This window comes from Phacochoerus africanus, chromosome 1 (assembly GCF_016906955.1).
Source record: "Phacochoerus africanus isolate WHEZ1 chromosome 1, ROS_Pafr_v1, whole genome shotgun sequence".
NCBI lineage: Eukaryota > Metazoa > Chordata > Mammalia > Artiodactyla > Suidae > Phacochoerus > Phacochoerus africanus.
This window is the reverse complement of record NC_062544.1, coordinates 285,273,384-285,296,745: the sequence shown is the minus strand read 5'-3', so window position 1 is coordinate 285,296,745 and position 23,362 is coordinate 285,273,384. Positions and strand designations below refer to the sequence as shown.

General features: G+C 51.5%; 1 protein-coding gene across 2 annotated transcripts in view; it reads left to right on the top strand.

The window, feature by feature from the left end:
* Positions 1-903: 903 nt before the first annotated feature.
* The window catches only part of C2CD2 (C2 calcium dependent domain containing 2), a 65,043-nt gene continuing 42,584 nt past the window's right edge, over positions 904-23,362 (top strand). For both annotated transcript variants that reach the window (XM_047797068.1, XM_047797077.1), the window contains exons 1-3: positions 904-1,539; positions 12,596-12,694; positions 21,995-22,114. In XM_047797068.1, coding sequence (XP_047653024.1) covers positions 1,267-1,539; positions 12,596-12,694; positions 21,995-22,114 — 492 coding nt within the window. In that variant the 5' untranslated portion in view covers positions 904-1,266. The remainder of the gene's footprint in view (positions 1,540-12,595; positions 12,695-21,994; positions 22,115-23,362) is intronic.

Below are 23,362 nucleotides of genomic sequence, written 5' to 3'. Positions count from 1 at the left end.
GACCCTCTGCTGCAAGGGCAGGGCCAGAATCCCCACTGATGGGCAGACTCTGGCTAGGTAAGGGAAGGCCAAGTGCCCAGCTTAGCCAGCGCAACTCAAGGTCAAGTCCCCTTCACACAGCTGCAGAAGTACAAGCAAACCACTAGCTTATGATTTAGGCTTTTCATTAGGCCTTAGAAATCTCGGGCTAATGTTCCAGGCATTTCCTAATGATGGGGCTGACTCTTCAAGGAGAGGGGCACAGGGAACGTGCCACACACGTGCACACACACAAACTTCTTAATGCGTATTTTGCGGAGCCCCTCCATGGGGTGATCTTAGCAGCTCTTTTTTCAAGTGCGAGGGGTGGGTTTCTAGGGACTTTCCAAGTATGTTAGGAGCAGAAACCAGACACTGTCTTGCTGATGAGCACACGGCGATCCCAGAAGTCACCCTTCCACACGTACACGCGCACACACACATGCACACATACGCGTGCACACGCGCTCACGGAAGCCCAGCCAGCCTGCCCCGCTGTAACCCCGGGGTCGGGCTGGCGAATAGGAAAGTCCCGCGCTTCCGCGTCGCCAAGCCGGGAACCTGCCAGCTCAGGAGGATGCAGAGCGCGGCGCCCGCCCCCGCCGCCGCGCCGCCACACCCAGCAGACGCGCGCACGTGGCAGGCCCGGGCCGAGGCCGCGACGGGGGCGGGGCCGCCAGGGGAGCGGGCCGCTGGGCCTTTAAGGGGACGGGCGGGGCGGGCCGCGGTCGGGGAAGCGCGGGGCCGACCCGGGCGCCGGGGAGGCCCAGGCCCCGCCCAAGGCCCCGCCCCGGCTCCCACCGCGGCCCGGGCCCCGCCCCCGCCCCGCAGGCCACGCCCCCTCCCCCGCCCCGCGGCCGGAGCCTCCTCTGGCCGCTGTGGGGCCGCCGGCGGGACGCCCGGGGCGGCGCGCGCAGGAGGAAGCGCGCCTGGCCGCGGCCCCGGGAACTGCCCAGACGCCCGAGTCGGGAACGCGAGCCGCCGCGTCCCCATTTGCCAGGTGTGCGGGGTTGGAGACGCAGTCCCGGGCCGCGGCTGCCGTGCGCCGGCCGGGCTTTTCCTCCCGCTCACCCCGCCCGGCTTCCCGGCGCCCGGGGCCGCTCCGCCAGCCGCCCGGCTCCGGCTCGCCGCGCCCCCTCCCCGGCCGGCCGTGAGCTGATGTCCTGAGCTCGCCGCCCGCGGGCTCTGCGCCCGGCCGGGGGCTGCCCGGGAAGTTGGGGCGAGGCGCGCCGGGTATGCGCCATCACCATGTCCAGCCTGGGCTCGTGGCTCGGAGAGGTCCAGTGGCTGGTCTTGGTGGGGCTCTTCGTCGTGGCGCTGGGCACGGTGGGCCTGTACCTGGCGCAATGGGCGCTGGCCAGCGCGCGACCCCGCTCTCCGAGGCGGGCGGCGGAGCCTGGCGAGGGCCAGCGCCCCGAGTCGGATGCGCTGCTCGCCTGGATCCTGACGCTGAACAGCTGGAGGAGCCAGTGGCAGGCCGCCTGGGTGACCGCCCTGAACGATGAGGCCAAACGGAAAGGGGTGAGTTTCTGTGAGGGCCCGTCGTGCGGTGGGGTAGGGTGCGGTGATCTCGGGGTGCCGGCTCAGGGCAAGCTCGTCTTCCCTGAAGCCTCACCACAAGCTCTTGATTGATTCAAGCAGCAGGGCATCCTTGAAAGTTAGGAGAAAGACCTTGCAGAGTTGAAGCCGCGTGACGAGGAATCAAGACAACAGGATCCGATTTTATCCCCCAAATAGGAGGTGTGGGGAGCCCTAAAATTCGCCCGAGGGATAGACTGGCTGTTGGAGAGACTCGTCAGGCGGACTTCGTCCCCTCGTAGCTCATACCTGCCCTTCCTGAAGCCCCAGGTGGAGTCCAGTATTCAGTTGGGCACTTAACTGCTTTTGCATCAGATATGCGAATAACTGTGAACCTAATCCACTTCCGTCTATGGAGCTGAATTTCACCCAGAATGTATTTCCAAAAGGTCTGCATTCCTACGAGTTTAAAATTAGTGACTCGCGGGCCAGCCACTTGCCACACACGCACTGGGGCCTTTAGGTACGCATATCGTCTCTGAATCGTCCCAACTCCTGGGACAAAGGCAATGTCAAACATTTTGCCGTGGGGGCAACTGAGGCCTGGAAAAGTTAGGTAACCTGCCCAAGGTCACCCAGCCTGTGGGTGGGAGAGCGAGGATGTGAGCCCAGCTACCTCCTACCTCGAACCTCAGGCGCTGATGACAGGACTCTGCCGCCTCAGGCTCCTGTGGTTGTTCCTTGTCTGGTTAATCACTTGGTGCCTTATTTTTACTTTCAAGACATCTTGCTTTAACGGCAAGCTCCTGGCACCTGCTATTTCCAAGCTTTGCATAGGAGGACTTTGGACCTGATGGGTTTGGGGCAGTACCTCCCAGCCTTTGCTGGTCCTCCCTGCCCCCAGGTGCATATGGTCTGCCCCTGCTTGAGAGCTCCATGGAGAAGCCTGTGGCCTTTTGCTTTGGACATAGCGAGTGCTCTGTGTCTGGGCCATCTGCCTTCGCAATGTCCCACGCTGGGCGCTCAGCCTTGGTGCCACGGCCATGGCCCACATAGCCGTGGATTTAAGAAGCAAAAGTGTTTTGAGCGTGAATGAGCCTCAGCCCAACTGAAGACTGTGTTCTGGACTCTGGGAAAAATAACCGTACCTTTTAGATGAACAAGAGCCTTCGGAGTTCCCATTGTGGTGCAGAGGAAATGAATCCAACTAGGAACCATGAGGTTGCAGGTTCTACCCCTGGTTTCGCTCAGTGGGTTAAGGATCTGGCATTGCCGTGAGCTGTGGTGTAGGTCGCGGATGAGGCTCGGATCCTGAGTTGCTGTGGTTGTGGTGTAGGCCGGCAGCTGCAGCTCCGATTAGCCCCTAACCTCCCTGTGCCCTGAGTGCGGCCCTAGAAAAGACAAAAAGACAAAAAAAAAAAATCCTTCAAGGTCATTTGTCTGCTGGCTGCCATGGTGCCTGGGATTGGTGCCCCAGCCACCAGCACTGGACAGCTAGCTCTTCACAGGAGCCACCCATCATCTCGTAGGCATGAGAGCAGTGTGGCTTCAGCTACGTGAGCAAACACAGATTTGTTTCCCCACGAAGCTGCTGGCATTGACCCCTGGCTGACCCAGCGTCCCCGGCCGCAGTCCTGGGGCCGGGTACACTGCAGGGTGGAGTTAGGAGCTGACGAAGAGCCTGTCCCAGCTGGATGAGGCAGGGGACGTGGTGTGGGCCACTGAGGCTGCTTCTCACCCTTCCGGGGGCTGTAACACACAGGCCTGTTGGTGAGTGATCTGGAGGGTCCTGGTGGTCTCGCCCTGGGACCCCCGAGTCCGCCAGAGGCATGGCCCGCCTTCCTGGGAGTTTGGGACAGTCATGCTTTGTTCCCTGACATTTCCTGACTGGCTTAGAACCTGTGATTGCTCGCACATTGCCCGTGTGCCTGGCACGCCGGCGAGAACAGAGGAGATCCCTGCTCCAGAATCTGTCTGCAGCCAGTTGGGTAACGCTGAGAACACGGGAAAACACCTGAAGGTTTCAGAGGAAACCTTTTGCCCCACACACTTGAATCTGTGTGTGGGAGGAGGGAGGGCGGGGAGCGAGGTCGGGCTTGTTTGGATCTTCCGTGCCCTCTGCTCTCCTCTGTATCCTGCAGAGGCTCAGACACCAGCTTTTCCAGAACCCCTGCCTGGAAGGGGTAATGATGGACCGGATTTAAGCTCAAAGCAGCCCTGAGTCCTCTCTGACAGTAGATTGGGTGTGGTTGTGGTGGCAGGGGTGTGTGTGTGTGTGTGTGTGTGTGTGTGTGTGTTGAGGGTAGGGTGGCATGTGTTGCTCTGCCCTCCCTGGTGCCTGGAAGTGGGGCTTGATTTGAATTCACATGAGGGTTCTGCAGGCTGCTAGGCTCTGGGTAACTCCTCCTACTGCCTTGGCACCCCCCTCCCTCCTCTCCCCGCCCTGGGCTGTCACCATTGCGGCATGGATGGCAGCGTGGGTGCGCAGGCTCTAGTGTTGCATTAGTGGGTGTCCTGACCCGGGAGCCCGCCCCGTGGGAGCCTCCCTCTGCCCTCCCTCCAGCTGGATCCCTGCTAATCCCCGATTAGGGTTGACACTCCAAGCCCGAACTTGGCCCAGAGAGCCCCAGCTTAGTGGCCCCCTCCTGCCCCCACCTGGCCTATCTCTCTGCCTGGAGAAAGGAGACCCCTCCTCTGGCTATCACTGGGGCAGCTGGGGACACAAAGCAGTAACTCAGCCATCCCCAGCATCTTCAGTGAGCGTCTCTCCTCCTGTTCTGTTTTACCCCAGCTTGTATTTTCAGGCTGAAAGGAACCCTAGACCTTCCTGGCAGAGCCTCTCCCTTCTCCAGAAGGGCAGACCAAGAAACCTGCTGAGCCAACCCAGACCCTGGCCAGGGGTCTTCATGGGCCATCCGCATCTGACGTCACGGTCCCCTGTGGGGTCCAAATTGGATCACCTTTTGACTTTGAGACCCAAATGTTCCTTTTGGGTGAGGTCCAGCAGGAAAGGCTAAAAGGGTAGGATTGCTTCAAGGATCATCCCTAACAATGGGGCCCCTGGCTCCCGGGGTCTGAGGATAGGTCAGTAACTCGTGGATCTCCTTTGACCCTGGATGACCAGTGACTGTGGCCGCCGTGCAGGTTCCCTGTGTCCCAGGGGCTCATAGGATTTCGACCTGACCCTCACACTGAATGATTAGACAGTATGGTGAGCTGGGGAGCCAGGGGAGGAAACCATGGCTGGTCTTCCAGCTGGTCGGGCAGGTGCCAGGTGTTTGGGGAACACTGGCAGATTGCCTGGTGAGCCTTGAGAAAATACACAGGCCTGCCCCACCTCCCACTTCAGCCTTAATAGGTTGGTGGGGATGCAGGGAGCTTGCTGTATGGCTCACGAGTTCCCCAAGCCAGCTCCTCACTACTGAGAAGCTGCTGGACACACACAGTGTCTGTTATCCAACCACCAGTCAACCATCAGCATCCCCTCCCCCACTGCCTCTCCACTCTGGCCTTGCAAACACCCTGTTCCAGCTGATCTGATTCCAGTTTGGTTCCGGAGAACAGGAAGATCCCAGAACTGGCTCAATCTCTTGACTAGGAATGAGTATCAGTCACCACGCTGGGAACTGATACCTTATCATCCAAAGGCAATAGCTGAGGTTTTCCCTTTGGTTCTCCTGCATGTAATCAACCTTTACAAAGTGGTTTTGGGGTGACAGCCACCTCAGCAGTGGTCCATGCCCTTGTCACCCAGCTGGCAGCTCCAGGGCTGCTATTTCCACTGCAGGTCATTATCAGCTCTCGTGGCCTCATGACCCCTGCCTGTGGGCTGGACAGCACCTCCCTCCCAAGGATGCCATGGCCAGGCCATGTGTGGTCCAGAAGCAAGGGCCATATTCTGTCTGGGCTTGTCTGGGAATGGGCCTCTCCAGCAGGCCCAGGCCCTGGGTGGGAGGGGGAGGGTCACTGAAGCTGTTTGTTTCTTTGGTCCTTTGTCCCAGGATTTTTTTGGAGGAATGTTCCAAATGCAAGTAACCAAGACTATAGGACAGTTTGTGGTCTTCGTGGGGGGAAAAGAAAAAAAAAAAAAAAGATGCCGTGTGAACTTAGAACATGTTATTAATAGCTCTTACTTGTATATGCATTCGCCAATTTGAAAAGTAAATAAAGTGACAAGACCTGGAAGTTTTCTTACTCTGTCATGAGCTTCCGGCATGTGGTACTTACAAAAATTCAAGCTCCTAGACCACTGATGGCGGTCACAGTGTAAGAAATCAGCAGGCAGGCATGGGGCGGCACCCTTGGGTCAAGGCCATGGACCTGCCCCTCCCTGCGCCCTCCACCCTGACCCCCAAACGGGCTTCTCTCCGTTGCTCAGACATTCAGTGTTCTTTCCTGCGTGGGGCCTTCCCACTGGGCATTCCAACACTTATTTAAGCCTCTTCCTTATTTAACCTCTGTCAGTATCTCAGGGCTCAGTTCCAAGGTTCTTGAACTTCCCCTTCTGCAGAAGATGCTGCCCCAGCCCCAGCCCAGAAGTACCATGTGGTCACTGGTGCCCTCATCAGCCCCTGGGATTGTCAGGGAGGCCAGAGCCCTGTCTGCTCAGGCACAGCCCACCTGGTGCCCAGAGGACAGCTGGCTCAGGCCAGGCAGTGGTCGGAGCCTCAATAACAGGCTCTGTTAGAAACTTGTCACTGGAGGAGGGAAACTGGTGGTGTGCCTCACCCTGTGTGGACACAGGCTTTCCCTGCTTGGGATCGGGCCAAGCCTGGGCCAGACAAGCTGTTTAATGTGCTTTGTTTTTCACTTCTAAAGAATCAACGTTAAAGGAGGCTCACTGATGACTTTGCAAATTGTCAATAGAAACCAGGCGTAGATGCCAGTTCAGGTTGTTCTTTGCACGCAGCCATTCTCTCAGCGAGCCCGGAATTGAGGGGAAGGAAGAGTGGGTGTAATGTTAATATCAACTAAAATGCAGCCAAAGCTCCCTTCCACGCCCGTCGGCCCCTCGTGGGTTGCTGAGGAGGGAGGCGACGTCTTGAGCCGCTTGGAAGGGCTGTGTGTTCACTGCTTAGGCTGGAAGACAGCTCTGGGGCTCTGTGTGACCTTGGGCAAGCCCTGACCTCTCTATGCTTCATCTGTGAAAGCTTTGGGTTCAATGTGGAAAACAGTATCCACTCTGGATGAGATGAGGATGAGATGAGATCTATATGAGACCTTTCACCAACAGAGTCAGTAAAGGTGGGCTGCTTTCTTATAATGCCTTCCTTTAAAAAAAAAATTATTTTTTTTACTGCTTTTAGATTTAAAGAAGAGTTGCAAAAAAAAAAAAAAACAATTCTGTGTCCGTTTTCTCCTCACCCAGGCTTTCCTAAGGATAGCACAATGATCAGAACCAAAAATTAACACTGGTGCAATGTTACTGTAATTCATAGTACAATGATTTTAACATTGAACAGGATAGGATATTAACATTGATACAATGTTAATATAATTATAGTAGCAATATTAACATTGTAACAGTATAGGACAGGGTATTAACATTGATACAGTGTTACTATAATTCATAGTATGATGACATTAACATAGAACAGAACAGGATATTAACACTGACACAATGTTACTATAATTCACAGTACAATGATATTAACATTGAACTGTATAGGATATTAACATTGGTACAATGTTACTGTAATTATAGCACAGTGATATTAACATTGTAATAGTATAGGATAGGATATTAACACTGACACAATGTTACTATATTTCATAGTACAATGATATTAACATTGTAACAGTACAAGACATTAAGGAAATTTTTAACTAAAACTGGAGCCCCTACTTGAATGCCTCTACTTGAATTTCACCAGCTTACCACCAGAATTTTTTTTTTTTTTTTTTTGCTTTTTAGGGCCCTGCCTGTGGTATATGGAAGTTCCCAGACTAGGGGTCAATTTGGAGCTGCACCTGCTGGCCATAGCCATAGCAATGCCAGATCCAACCCGCATCAGTGACCTACATCACAGCTCACGGCAACACTGGATCCTTAACCCACTGAGGGAGGCCAGGTATCGAACCCACATCCTCATGGATACTATTTGGGTTCATTACTGCTGAGCTGCAAAGGGAACTCCGCACCAGTATCGTTTTAATCCTTTTATCATCCCAGGATCCCGTTGAGGTCCTATGCAGGTTGACTTGTCCCCTCGCAGTTGTCTCCTACAGTCTGTAACAGTTTCCCAGTCTTTCTTGTTTTTCATGACCTTGACAGCTCTCAAGAGTATTGATTGTTGTTTTGCCCAATATCCCTCAGTTGGGTGTTTTCACACAATTGCACTGCAGTTATGCAAACCACAGAAGCGATATGCCCCTTTCAGTGTCCTGCATCTCAGGGTTTGTGATGTCAGTGTGGCTTACCGCTGGGGACAGTGGCCTGGATCCCTTGGTTGAGGTCATTTCTGCCAGTTTCTCTCTTTTCATCTTAAGTCTCCTCTCATACTCTTCCCCGTAGCTAACAAGTAACTTGGGGAGATACATTGAGATTGTCCAAGTCCGGTTACTCCTCATGCTTTTGCTCACTGGTTTTGGCATCGAACATCTGTATCTAGTCCGCAACCGTTGACTTCGGTGGAGTTTGCCTAATAATGATTCTGTTTCCCTCTCTCCTTCTACATTTATTCATTGGAATTCTACTGCAAGAAAGAGCCACCCCTTCTCCTCCATCTGTATATTTACTTGATTGTTTATGTCCATGTGGACTCATGGATATTTATTTTATTTTATGGGTTATAATCCAGTCCTCTGGCTATTTATTTTGTTGCTTAAACCTTTCTTGTTTTGGCCATTAGAAGCTCTTTCAGTAGAAGTAGCCCCTGGTGTTATTCCGTGTATATTTACATGTAGTATATATACACACATATGTGTTTATATATAGTTTTTTTTTTCCTTTTTTTTAAAGCACTTCCTTACTTTCTGTTTCCACAAGATGTTTGCTCTAGACATGTCTTTTATCTTCCTCTCCCCTGGCCCTGGATTCAGCCACTTCTTCAGGCAGCCCTGATTCCTTTTACTGGAGATGTGTTTAGAAGCCAAGATCTGGGCATCAGGAGTGCTCAGCACTGCTGGGACCTCATTGCTTCCAGATCTCTTAGTGGGCAGACCTAGGATGGACACGGGTGGATGCAGACCATCTGTCTACACGCGTCTGTCTGTCTATATATTCAAACCCACGACTGTGCTGACACCCTGGGTTCCAGGTCAGTGGCACAGAGTTCATTGTCATTTTCATCTTCCCCTTTCCTTATCTTTAACTTCCTCTTCCACGAGTGAAGCATCTGGGACTGATTACCTGTAACATATTTATCTGGTCAATTCTAGTACACACATAAAGCATAAAGTGCCTTTTCTTCTTCTTCTTCTTCTTCTTCTTCTTCTTCTTCTTCTTCTTCTTCTTCTTCTTCTTCTTCTTCTCCTTCTCCTTCTCCTTCTCCTTCTCCTTCTCCTTCTCCTTCTCCTTCTCCTTCTCCTTCTCCTTCTCCTTCTCCTTCTCCTTCTCCTTCTCCTTCTCCTTCTCCTTCTTCCTCTTCTTCCTCTTCTTCCTCTTCTTCCTCTTCTTCCTCTTCCCCTCCTTCTTCTCCTCCTTCTTCTTCTCCTTCTTCTCCTTCTCCTCCTCCTCCTCCTCCTCCTCCTTCTTCTTCTCCTTCTTCTTCTTCTTTTTAGGGCTGTACCTGTGGCATATGGAAGTTCCCAGGCTAGGGGTCGAATTGGAGCTACAGCTGCCCGCCTACACCACAGCCACAGCCATGCAGGATCCCCAACCCACTGAACAAGGCCAGGGATCGTACCTGCATCCTCATGGATACTAGTTGGATTCATTTCCACTTTGCCACACAGGAACTCCCCACATAAAGTACTTTCTGAATTGCTAAGTGGCACCCATGTGGGAAACACATTTGCTGATTCACTGTTAGCATTTTCGAGCAGCCAGGATCCTGTTTTCCACAGTGTCTGGGATAGATCTGTTTCCTGGCCTTTGGTTGGTTCTGTGTTTTGTGGTGCATATAGGTTTGTGTTCTATCTGGGGTTCATCCCACATCCAACCTTTTTTTTTTTTAATCCATCTTTAGCCAGTAATTCGGGGTGCCACCTTGGTCACGCACTGCTTCCACTGCTGTTTTACTCTCTCGGTGTATATTCCTGCCAGTTCCTGCCACTTGCTTTCCCCTGAGGATGTGAGGTCTTGCTTTAGTCCAGCGGGGCAGAGGCCTGCCCTTGGACAGGGTCCGAGTTTGCAGTTATGCTGTACACATGCTCAGCTGCCTGCAACTCAAGGATTCGGCAGCCAGAAAGAGGAAGGGAGCCTAAGCACATGGAGCTATAAGGAATGACTGGCCAATGGGGACCTGCTGCCAAGCACAGGGAGCTCTACCCAGTGTTCTGGAATCATCCGCGTGGAAAAGAATCTGAAAGAGAACGGATGTGTGGACATGGCTCACAGAGTCACTTTGTGCTACAGCAGGAGTTTTCACAGCCGTGTACATCAACTCTGCTTCAATAAAACTTTTAAAAAATGAAAAAAGCAAAACATAAAAAAAAAAAAAAAGAAGGAAGGGAACCTTGGGGTCCTTATTTTCACTTACTCCTGGGTTCCCTTTGTGAGGCTGCCCCTTGACATTCACTTTACTAGCAGAATATTTTCAGAGTTTTCACGCAGAAGGCATCATAGATAAGAGGGCACCGCCTGCATCTTCAGATGGGCGGGGCAGGTGGCAGCCTCTGGGCTGCTGGAGGTGACGTCCTGTCTCCAGGCTGATGCCGAATGTGGCTGCTTTCACACGCAGTCCCAGCAACTGCAATGACTCCTGGGATGGGCGGTTCCCTGCGTGGCACTGGGCTCTGTGCTGGGGGCATTTCTTTCAGCCCCCGTGGCTCAGTGATGTCATCCCCAAGCCACTGGCTAGCAGGTCCCCACCAAACAAGCTCCAGCCCAGGTTTGGGCTGGGCAGGGGCACATTATTGTCTGTGGAACGATGGTCAGTGGGGACCTGCTGTCCAGCACAGAGACCTCTCCCCAATAGTCTGTGACCATCTATGTGGGAAAAGAATCTGAAAGAGAATGGATGTGTGTCCATGTGTAACTGAGTCACTTTGCTGTACAGCAGAAATGACCACAACCTTGCCAATCAGCTGTACTTCAAGAAAACCTAAAAAAATAAAAAAATAAAAAATCAACCTATTCTGGCTACAGAGAAGGCCAGCAGAGCCGCCCAAACCATGGCTTCATCACCCTTGAGAGGGAGATTTAATTCTCCTCTGATGTTTAGGGGGTGAGATAGATGTTGCTAAGACAGGGTGGGGTTAGAAGCCTGTCACTGCCAATGGGCTTTGTGCATTGATTCTTGATCCCCAGCAATTCCTAAGAAACAGCCCCGCGATGACTTCACTCTGACCCATCTGCACTGCACTTGCCAGAAGGGCTTTGGTGCCGTTTTGCAGCATTTTTATCCCCACCCCGATCATGCCTTTGTAGGTGGAGCTGGCTCGTCGCAGCTGAGTCTTGGAAGTAGATGAGATACGGTGGGAAGTTGTGGGGCCGAATTTCTTTTTTAACCCCTTGATCAGAACTCACTGGACTGTGCTGGACTTCCTGGAGCATGTCAGGAAAAGATCAGGAAGGTGCTCCCATCATGGCTCAGAGGTTAACAAACCCAACTCATATCTGTAAGGATGCGGGTTCGATCTCTGGCTTCGCTCAGGGGGTTAAGGATCTGGCGTTGCCATGAGCTGTGGTCTAGGTCCCAGACACGGCGCCGATCCCGAGTTGCTGTGGCTGTGGTGCAGGCTGGCAGCTGCACCCAATTGATCCCTAGCCTGAGAATCTCCACATGCTGCGGGTGCAGCCCTAGAAAGAAAAAAGACCAAAAAGAATAGAAAAAAGAGAAGAGATGAAGAAGAGTTTTGTTTTGGACTCGTGTTATTGGCGCAAGTGCTCAGCCTCTCAGAGAACTTACTTTTAAAGGCCAAGACTTGGTTGGCTCCCCAAGTCCTGATGTGTTCTTTTTTTATTTTTTATTTTTTTTTTTTTTGAGATCTGTGCCCAAGGCATATGGAAATTCCTAGGCTAGGGGTCAAATTGGCGGTGGAGCCCCCGGCCTACGCCACAGCCACAGTAATGCCAGATCCGAGCCGCATCTGCGACCTACACCACAGCTCATGGCAGCACTGGATCCTTCACTCACTCAGGGAGGCCAGGCATCAAACCCACATCCTCAGGGATACAAGTCGGGTTCATAACCCGCTGAGTCACAATGGAAACTCCCCAGATTTCTTCTCTTGTGAGTCATCAATCTTGTTGCCTTGTGGTCACACCTTTCACTTGGAGAGTTCAATTGCAAGAACCAAAATGGACATAGGGTCACCAACCACCCTTTTCTGGAATGGTAGGAGAGGATGCCTGGAGCTGAAGGCAGAGTTGAGCCAGGAGACCCTGAGGGGCAGGTTCGAAGATCCGAGAAACAGTGGCTCTGGAATCTGATCCTGGGGAAAGCCATTGGCTGGCTCATCTCCAGCCAAGGAGTCCCAGTTCCAGGGGGAAGCAGCTGGCCCTGGATGGGGGGGGGGGTCCCTCCCCCCAGCTGCAGTGGGACAGGGGGAGGGGAGCTCCCACGTGGAGCAGGGAGAGGGGACCCTGAAACCAGAGAGAGCTTTCCCAGAAGGGGAGGGCGCAGCCCTTGAACCTGCTGGGCTTGGCCAGATACTGTGCTGGACCTGCAGACCCATGCACAGCACAGAGCCCCTGTCCCCACCCCTGGAGCTGGGCTTCTTCCCTCAAAACATCCTTTGCCACCTTCACTACAGCATCTCTGGTTTCCTTCATGCATTTCTTATGCCCATTTGCCCATCGCTGCTCTGTAGAAGCACAGGTTGAACCGACAGAAGTTGTGTTCTGTATTTGTGCACCTGCAGCGCATGGTAGCAAAGGGTGTTGTTTCCTTTAGAAAGTAGCCCCCTGCCCCTGTGCACCCATCCCCTCACTGTCCTTTCCTGTTTGTTCCAGGGGCCACTGAACCTCAGCTTCCAGGCAGACCCGCTGCAGCAGCCCCTGGAGCTGGCGGTGCAGGAAGTCTCCAGCGTGGCCAGGTCGGCCCAGGAGAAGGTGAGCTGGGTGTGGAAACCAATTTAAACCTGGGGTTGGGAGAATCTCGTCTGTCTTAGAACTATTGAAAAGGCAGACACCTTATATCAAAGAAAAAAAAAGAGCTAGGTGTTCCCACTGTGGCACCATGGGTTATGAATTCAACTACAGCAGCTCAGGTCTCTGAGGAGGCTCGGGTTCAATCCCTGGTCTGGCACAGTGGGTTAAATCCGGTCTTGCCACAGCTACAGCTCAGATTCAGTCCTTGGCCTAGGAACTTCCATGTGCTGCAGGTGAGGCTGAAAAAAAAAAAAAAAAAAAAAAGAATCTGGTCCATCAACTGATGAATGGATAAGTCGGATGTGGCATGTCCACATTGTGGAGTGTTATTTGGCTTCATAAAGGAATGCAGTTCTGACACGTGCACACAAAGGACATTCTAATCACTCCAGAGATTCCAGGGTTTTAGGAGCTGTGTTCAGGAACAGAGGACAAAGACACAGGCCAAGCAGGGGCCACAGCCTTTTCCTAAGGGAGCTCCTCCCTGCAGGGAGCCTAGGCATCTCGCAGCTTTTCAGGTGGCAGCTGAAGCACTCCAGGTTCTTCTGCAGACACACGCTCAGCTTGGCTGGGTGGCAGGACCCAGCGATGGCTTGATGGCTTGGTCATATAGCGAGGCATTCTTGCGGGGAGGATGTCACCCTTAGGCCTGCTCCGGGGGCCGTCTCCGCCCTCCCTCCAGTCTCAACATGCCCCAGTGCATTTCTTCCTCCCAGACTGTAATTACGCTCTTATGCAAGGGCAACTGGTGTCTGCCTACATCCTCTTTCCTCACATCCTGGGAGCAGTTTGCTCCAGAATGTTGGACCCAGAAGATGGAAACTTTGTTTCTAAATTCTGAGAGAGGCCTGAGAGCAGTGCTTCCACCTCAGGGTGCAGCAATAGCCCTTCCCTGGCATGTCTGTGGGCTCAGAAGTTCTGTGGAGGTATGAGGGGCCCAAGGGCAGCGTGGATGTTCTCCCAGTGTGAATCAGGGTTTGGAGGGTTGTGCTGCGAGAGGCACTCCACCGAGAGACCACACATTTTGTGGTGGGTCCCCATGGACAGGATGCCTATGTGGGAAGCTTTCCAGGGAGATCAAGGTCATGCCTGGTGCTGGGGGACGGCAGTGATGTTGGCCTTCTTGGTGTGTGGTCCCCTCCGTGAAAAGTTTTAATTATCCTTATTTTCAGTGTCATTTGTAAATAAATAGAAACCTCGAATGGTACAATGACTGACTTTAGGCTCAAGTTTTAACCATAATAGAAGTTCCTGTTGTGGCTCAGCAAGTTAAGAATCTGACATGTATCCATGAGGATGGGGGTTCTATCCCTGCCTCACTCGGTGGGTTAATGATCCAGTGTTGCCATGAGCTGAGGCATAGGTCACAGATACGTAGGATCCCAAGTTGCGGTGGCTGTGGTGTAGCCAGTAGCTGCAGCTCCGATTCAACCTCTAGCCTGGGAACTTCCATATGCCATAGGTGTGGCTCTAAAAAAAAAAAAAGGAAAAATAAATACATAGATAGATAGATAAATAAACATAATAATCCACCCAGACTTGAGAAAGGCTTTGAAGCCAGGTTGGGTCTGAGCTTACCTTGGGAATGACTTTCTCTCTCTGAACCCGGGCTTTGTACCTGCGAAGGCTGAATCCCTCCCCAGCAGGGCTAGCGGGGGAGTGAGAGCCCAGCCTGCCCACCTGCAGGGCCCCTGCCACAGATCCTGGTGCCCTCGGCCTATAAGGGCCATGTCTGTTCTCACTCGTGCCCCCAGCCCTCCTCGGCCCAAGGGAGCATCGTGCCCACTGTACAGAGGAGGACACCGAGGGCAAACGGTTCGAGAACTACTACAAGCAGAGGCCGGAAGCGAACCCGGGTCAGCCTTGCATCCGAGCACTGAGCTCTGACCACAAACAGGGCTGTTCCTCTCTTTCTTCCTGTGTTTATCCTTTTACTTAAGCTCCCCCCGGCCCCCCCACTACAGAGACCGTGCGGCTGGGCAGAGGGAACTGAGAGGCACCAACCCACCTTTGTTTGTGTGAAACCATGGCAACCAACAGACCTGGGCACAGGATCGGAATTTCCCCCAGAAGCTTATTCCGAGTGGTGTGTGGGGAACCCCACAGCCTCACTGGCTATGAATTGTGTATTGTGAGCACATGGGTTTTTTTTTTTTTTTTCTTTTTTTTTCTTTTTTTTTTTTTCTTTTTGGGACCTCACGTGCAGCACAGGGGAAGTTCTCAGGCTAGGGACTGAATCAGAGCTGCAGCTGCAGGCCTACACCACAGCCACAGCAACTTGGGATCCGAGCCACCGCTCTTGGCAATGCTGGATCCTTAACCCACTGCGTGAGGCCGGGGATCAAACCCGCATCCTCTTGGATGCTAGTCAGGTGCATAACTGCTGAGCCACAGTGGGCACGCCCCACACGGGTTTTTGTTTGTTTGTTTGTTTGTTTGTTTGTTTGTTTTTTCCTATCTAAGTGTATCTGTAACATATTTATATACAAAAATACACTCTGAGATCTGAGGTGGGTCTCCTCGCTCTTTGGTTTGAACGGGCAGTGAGATGCAATGTCGTCTCGATTTCTTCCTGTGGTTGCAAATAGGAGTTTGGTTGACTTTTTTTTTTTTTTTGTCTTTTTCCAGGGCCACACCTTTGGCATATGGAGGTTTCCAGGCTAGGGGTCGAATCAGAGCTATAGCTGCCTGCCTATATACCACAGCCACAGCAATGCTGCGTCTGTGACCTACACCACAGCTCATGGCAAACACCTGATCCTTAACCCACTGAGCAAGGCCAGGGATCGAACCTGCACCCTCGTGGTTCCCAGTCGGATTCAATAACCACTGAGCCATGACGGGAACTCCTGGTTGACCTTATTTTAATTCCAGGTACTGCAGCATTAGCCTGGTATTTATGCTAAAACACTGTAGATTGCGAAATTGTTTGAAGGGGGTTGGGTTGGGGGTGGGGGTGTCTTTCCAAGGGCAGGTGTGAGATTCCTCCCTGGAGGCTCCGCCCTTTAAGCACCACCTCCTGGAGGAGGGGGTGGGGATGGGGGCAGGCCACCCTTTAAACGACAGCAAACGGAATTTGGGGCTGAGTCAGCTCTCAGGCACTCAGCCTTGAGAAGGCCCTGGGCTCCCTGGGGCTTTGTTTGTGTGCTGGGACCCAGGGCAGTGGCAGTAGGTGTAGTTGTGACTGAGTGACCTGGCCCAGACCCGGGCACTAACAGAGGCCTGGAAAAGACTCAGTTCCCTCCTACCTGTCATCTTAAAAGAAGTGTCTTGTGTAGGCCTTTTAATGCCTGGCGTTCAAGGGAGAGAACAGCACATGTTTTTTGTTTTTTTATTTTTTGTTTTTTTCTTTTTAGGGCCACACCCACAGCATATGGAGGTTCCCAGGCTAGGGGTCGAATCTGAGCTACAGCTGCCGGCCTACAGCACAGCCACAGCAACTCGGGATCTGACCCATGTCTGTGACGCCGGATCCTTAACCCACTGAGCGAGGCCAGGGATCGAACCCGCAACCTCATGGTTCTTAGTTGGATCCGTTTCCACTGCGCCATGATGAGAACACCCATGGATTTTTTTTTTTAATAAATTTTATTGCAGTAGAGTTGACTTAGAAAGTTGTATTGGTTTTAGAAGGTACGGCGTAGTAAATCATTTATACATAGACATATATCCGTTCCTTTGAAGATTCTTTTCCGTATGGTTGTTTAGGTAAAAGAGACCTACTGTCCCCACACACTGCAGCTGCTTCTTCCAGAACACACCTTCCCTCAACCCTGGCTAACCACTTCTCAACAGTAACAGTGCTAATAAATTTCAAGTGAACACTTTAAAAAAAAAAAGAGAGATGTACTGTATCGCACAGGATTTTTTTCTTTCTTCTTTTTTTTTGTGTTTGGCCATCCCGAGGCATATGGAGTTCCCAGGCCAGGGATCAGATCTGAGCCGAATCTGTGACCTACATCACAGCCACAGCAACACTGGATCCTTAACCCAATAATCGAGGCCAGGGATTGAACCTGCAACCCCATGAATACTCTTTGGATTTGTTTCCACTGCACCACAGTGGGAACTCCTATATAACATGGTTTAATGTGGCATTCCTTAGCTTAAAAATCCTGTGCCAGAGATCCCACTGAGGCACACAGGGCTGGCAGCATCTTGGGAGCACTGGGATGCAGCTTTGCTATCTGGCCTGACACAGTGGGTTATGGATGCAGCATTGCCAAGGCTGCAGCAGAGGTTGCAACTGTGGCTCTGAGTAGACCCGTAGCCTGGGAACCTCCATGTGCCACAGGTGCATCCCTAAAAAGCAAAAAAAAAAAAAAAGTGAAAAATATTCATCGACATCAAACTCTTAGGTCCACTTTGTCAGCCATGTCCCCAGTTCTTTTGGCCACAGAAGGGATTAAATTATTTCCAGCTCTCTAGAGGGTTCTCAGAGGAGGAGCTGAGGTAGTCGGAAGCGAAGCTTAATTGAAAAGGAAAGTGGAGGAGTTCCTGCCACGGTTCAGGGAGTAAGAATCCAACTGCAGGGTTTCCGGTGGCATTTTGGGGGCCCTGGGATGCAGGTTTAATTCTGGGTCCGGCACAGTGCATTAAGGATCTGGTGTTTCTGCAGCTGCAGCTTAGGTCACAGCTGAGGTCGGATCTGATCCCTGGCCAGGAACTCTGTATGCTGTGCGGTGGCCAGAAAAGAAAGAATGAGTGAAAGAAAAAGAATCAGACTGTGGCAGCTCGGGTTTCTGCAGAGGTGTGGGTTCAATTTCCATCCCCGGCCTGGCACAGTGGGTTAAAGGATCCAGCATTGCTCCAGCTGTAGGTTGCAGCTGCAGCTCCCGTTCAGTCCCTGACCCAGAAACTTCCATATACCATGAGTGTGGCAATTAAAAAAAAAAGAAGGGGGAAAAAAAAAAAAGGAAGGTGGAAAGTGCAGTGAGATTTGAAGAAGTCAGAGGACTGTCTTATCGGCAAAGGGAGAGCAGGACTTTGGGAGAGTACTTGGGCCTGGAATTCTTCCCTGCCCCACTCTGTCTAAACAAAGGAACACAGTTGGAAGATAAGACCCATTCGCATAGGTGTGCAACTGTGTGTAAGTCCAGGAAGCTGGGAGAGAACAGAAACCCAGGCGGCTGCCCACTCTCTTCCTTCTGCTCAGGTCACAGCAAAAATGTGCGCATCTGCACCCCCTAGTGATGCTCCCCTCAGCTGCCTCCCCCCCCCGCCCCCCCGCCCCCGATCCTTGGGGGAGACCTTCACCTGCCAGCCAGGTGCTCCTGCGCCTCTGGGCCCCTCCCCGTGTGGAGCCCCTTCCCCAGGAAAAGGCCTCCTTTGCAGACAGGAAGACTCTGAATAGAGTCTTGTTTCTTGATGTTTGGGGTGGGGTGTGTCACCCAGGACTTCTAGACTTGCTTTAGGGGAAAAGGTCTCCGGAGTAACACAGGCAGGTTCGTGGCTGGCTGTTTTCAAGGCAGCTCCCTTCCCTGCTCCCAGACCTTGACTTTGTAGAGGGGCCCACACAGCTTCCCTTCTGGGAGAAGAGGCCTCGGTCCCCCCACCGAAACCAGATCTAGTTGCCATTTACCTTAGAACCTCCAGTATCGATGCCAGACCGCCTCGGAGGGAGGCCCAGGCGGTAAGGATTTCACTGCCCTGTTGAAACAGCTCTGTGGGGTTGGGGTGCCCTGAGGATGGCATCAACTTGGCGTCTTCAGGAGGGAGGCTTGTAAACAAGCTTGCATTTGAGCTGGGAGACTGGAAGGTCAAGATCAGGGTTCCACCTGTTCATCCACGTTTAGGAAGAAGGCCACCCTGGCACTAGCCGGAAGGGTCTCCCTAACCTTGCGTCAGGTGACCCTGTTCTGAAAGGGGACCCTTGGGGACACTGACAGCCCTGCCACAACTTGCCTGGGTTGAGAGAATTTAATCCCAATGGCAGATAACACCTTAATGCACTCAAAGCAGATTAATTACTTTTAAAACCTCCTTTGCATTTTGGCCTCGTCCATTTGGCAAATGGGCCCCTCGTACTCTCGGGGGGCCAGAGGCTGGCCCTGGAGGAGGCTCTGGCCCTGGTCTGTCCCTGCAGCTGGACACGAGGGGATGGTGGTGGCATTTTGTTTGGTCAAACTGGAACACCAAGGCAGGACCAGATTGTTGCTGGAAGAGTTTTTCCAGCTGGATACTGAAGAGAGGCCAAGGTGTGGTTGGACTATATGACAGGTGGTGTTTAGAGGGTCAGGAAGCAGTAGGACTGGGGGAGACCCTGCAGGGAGGTCTCTATGAAAGGATGTAAAGGAGTTCCAATTGTGGCTCAGCAGGTTCAGAGCCTGACTAGTATCCGTGAGGATGCGGGTTCGATCCCTGGCTTGGCTCAATGGGTTAAAGATCCCGCGTAACCGTGAGCTACAGCATAGGTTGCAGACTCGGCTCGGATCCTGCGTTGCTGTGGCTGTGGTGTAGGCCAGAAGCTATAGCTCCAATTACACCCGTAGCCTGGGGACCTCCATATGCTGCAGGTGCGGCCCTAAAAAGACAAAAAAAAAAAAAAAAAAAGACTTCCAGCCCTTTTAATGTCCCATTTTTAGTGATTGCATTTGCTTTCCTGACTTGATGTGATGGTAATTGTGACCTTTGGAGGCTTGCGTTCTAGGAGTTTTAAAGTCTTTAAAAACCTTTGACTGTTTCTTTGCTTTTAACCAGGTTTTTGGGCTATCTCTGTGCCAAGGAATAGAGCCGTGGGGTAGCCTTTTGTAGAACTGGATGCAAGACGGAAACCAAACTCTTCTTCCTCCTCCTCTTCCTCCTCCTCCTCTTCTTCTTTTCTTCTTTCTTCGCTGTACCCACGGCATGTGCGGAAGTTCCCAGGCCAGGGACTGAACCCGAGCCACACCTGTGGCAACACCAGGTCCTTTAACTGCTAGGCTGCCAGGGAACTCCACCAACTCTTTCTTGAGTCAAGACACTAATGACACTCAGTGTTCTTTGTCACATTCTAATTAGCTACGTATAGACGGTGCCAAAGAAATAACAGAAGTCAGCCCGTCACTGTCTGGTTTTTCAGTTTACACCATAAAATGGCCTGAGCTATTGAGACAAAGGATTGAACTTTCTCCATGTCACTTGTCTGGCATCAAAACGCGTTCCTCCAGAAAGGATTGTTTATAGAGCATTTATTTTTAAAATGAAGAGACGACATTTCTTGTACAAACATTTTTTTGTTCCAACCTTTGATGGACCCTGGAGATGCAAAAACATGAAGATATGTAACGAATCCACATAAATCCGTCCTCCGACAGCAACCTTGCAAGAACGGATGAAAGTAAGGGTTGTGCAGTTTTTCTGCATATTTGGAAGAGGCAGTGTTTTCTTCTTTTTGGGGGGGGAGGAGGGGGTGGCAGTGTACAGTGGCTTGATGTGGGAATCTCAGTTCTCAGACCAAGAATCAAACCTGGGCCACAGTGATGCACATGCCAAATCCTAACCACTAGACCACCAGGGAACTCCCTAAGAGTTTCTTTTTCTTTCTTTCTTTCTTTTCTTTTTTTTTTTTTTGTTTGTCTTTTTAGGGCTGCACCCGTGGCATATGGAGGTTCCAAGGTTACGGGTCTAATTGGAGCTGTAGCTGCTGGCCTACACCACAGCCACAGCAACGCCAGACCCGAGCCAGGTCTGCGACCCACACCACAGCTCACAGCAATGTCTGATCCTCAACCCACTGAGCGAGGCCAGGGATCGAACCCACAACCTGATGGTTCCTAGTCGGATTCGTTTCTGCTGCACCACAATGGGAACTCCGAGTTTCTTTTTCTAACCCTGTCCCATCAAGGTGTTTTATGGCAGATGCTACAGACAGGCCCCGTGTTGCCCTAATGCAGTACAGGTCCGGTTTTTGTTGAGGGGCAGATGTGTCTGGAATGGAAAAGTACCGGCGGCGGTGGAGGAGGGAGGGGGGTTAGCCAGCGATCAGAAGTGGGAAGGAGGATGTTTTCAGCCTGAACTTTGTGAAATAGCAGTTACCCCGACAAAGGAACTATTTGGAAAATCTTCGACTTGGTATTTTAGATTCTCAATCCACCAGAGAATTAAAGAATTCTTCCTTCCTTTCCCAAGTAACACCATCCCCTGGGGGGCTCACTCTGCCTCACTCCCAGCCTCCTGGTGACTCCCCGCCACCTGCCGGACCCCCTCCGCCCTCCCTGTCCCCCTCCTCCCAGCCCGGTACACCTGGCACCTGGCGCTGTGGTCATTTCACACTGGGCTTGCTTGGCGTTCTGCCAGGAGGGTGGCCGACCCCTCATTCTCGAAGGTCTGCCCCTGCAGAGGGATTCGGTGGCAGAGACTCGCTGCTTCTCTGTGCAGTAAGAGCTGTCATCGTTGTCCCTGGAAAAGGCTTTGTGATTTATGTCAGGAGTATAGTCTGGTATATTCCTGATGCAATTTGAATCGTAGGTCTTTAAATGAGCTCCTTTTATAATCCTGTTTTTGTTCAGCCTGTATCATGTTGTGACTGTTTTACTATTTCATGTGGTCTTTGAATTATCCCCACATCTTTGGAAACCACACTGGGCTAACAGTTATTTAGATAGAAACAGTTTATTGTGTTCTGGGTGAGTCTTTTATTTGTTACATGTTAACACCCATAGCTAATGTTCTTGTTGAGCCCTATTTTCAGTGAGAGAGGATGGCTGGTGGTTTTCACTCGTGTGAATGTGGAAACATCTGGGGAATGTGAAGTCAGCTGTGTGGAGAAATAGAACCGGGCAGTGTTTAAAGAAAAGAATCCTTATGTGTGAAAAGATCATGGCTGGATTTGGACAAGACAGAGTTTAGCTCCTGAGAAACCCATCAGGATGAAGAGACTTGAAATATTCTTTCTAGTTTTCGAACTACTGCCAAATAGAAGAGATGTGAATCTGAATATTTACCCTCGTTTGAAACCCTGAATTCTTGTTCTTGCTGATGTGTAGAGCCTGGATTACTTTGTGCAGTGAACTGAAGAGGGATAAGACGTGAGCTCTCCTCGAAAGTTCTCTTGTCATCTGGAGTTCTCACTGTGGCTCAGAGGGTTAAAAACCTGAGTAGTATCCATGAGGAATGCGGGTTCGATCCCTGGCCTCGCTCCGTGGGTTACGGATGTGGCGTTGCGGTGAGCTGTGGTGTAGGCTGGCAGCTGTAGCTCTGAATCGAACCTCCATGTGCTGCGGGTGGGGGCCCTAAAAAGAAAAAAAATAAAGTGCTGTTGTTATCTGGTCCCTCCTGCAGGTGGTGTTTTGTCACGTGGTGGGCGATTCCATCCAGTTCCTGGTCAGTGCGGGGCCAGCCTCGGCTGGGGACGCGGGGCGCCCAGTGTACGGCGTGTGGCTCTCCCCGCTTCATCTGCAGGTACCGCTGGGGAGATGGTGCGGGTCCTAGGGAAGCAGCTCTCATGAGCCTGTAGTGGGAGTGCGGAGCCATCACCGAGGGGACCCCGTTCTCCTGTATTACTGCTCACTTTGTAAGTTTCACTGTCACCTTCCATGTCACATTGTCTCTGTCGGAAATAAGAAAGCATGCGTGTTACAGGGGTATGTATATACAGGCGTGCGTGTATACACACACCTCTATGTCCATACATTCGTGTATCTGTGTACATGTGAATTCAGAGTTTCCATCTATCAAATACAGGAGATTCAGTGTTTTTCAAGGGTGTCGTCCGCTGTTAGATTTCGGATAGGTGGCACCTGAGATGAGGAGAGTGGTTCTGTTTCAGGATCCGATACTAGACCTCAGAAGTCTCCTGCAGCCTGGAAAACACTTAGGGGCTGGAGCTGGCCTTTTTTTCAGCTTTCGAAAAAGTCAACTTTAAAAGACCCTTTGTTGGAGTTCCCTGGTGGCTCCGTGGGTTAAGGGTCCGTTCTTTGGCTTTGTTGCTGCTGTGGCATTGGTTTGATCCCTGGCCCAGGAACTTTTGCATGCCATGAGCATGGCCAAAAAATAAAAATAAAGAGAGAGAGATTCTTTGTTATTCGTATAAATTAAAAGATGAGTGTTACCATTATTTTTGGATAATAGACACTATTAGAATAGTTATAATGGACAGACATAATAGCTAACTTTTATAATTGGTATATTTATGTACTTTATATATAATATTAATAATTATATAGAAAACAATTATAAAGAGAGGCATATGTAATAATTACAGGCTTATGAGTGAAATTTCTAGATGCCTAAATCGTCAGGTAACTCTGCATCTTGCACATAAAGCAGCAGTTCACTAGAGTGGCTGTTGTGGCTCACTGGGTTAAGAACCCCACATAGTGCCCATGAGGATGAGACTTCCACACCTGGCCTCGCTCAGTGGGTTGAGGATCTGGTGTTGCCACAAGCTGCAGCATAGGTTGCAGATGCGGCTCGGATCGGGTGTTGCAGTGCCTGTGGGGTAGGCTGGCAGCTGCAACTCCAATTCGACCCCTAGCCTGGGAACTTCCATATGCTGCAGGTGTGGCCATAAAAAGGAAAAAAAAAGTTCACTGAACTCTTGTTTCGTTGGTGTGTAAAGACTCTGAATTTCTGGGGCTGTCGTCGGGGTTGCTGCCCCTTCAACGCTGTGTTTTCTCTCCTCTGTCCTTCTGCTTGGCTGCTAATTTG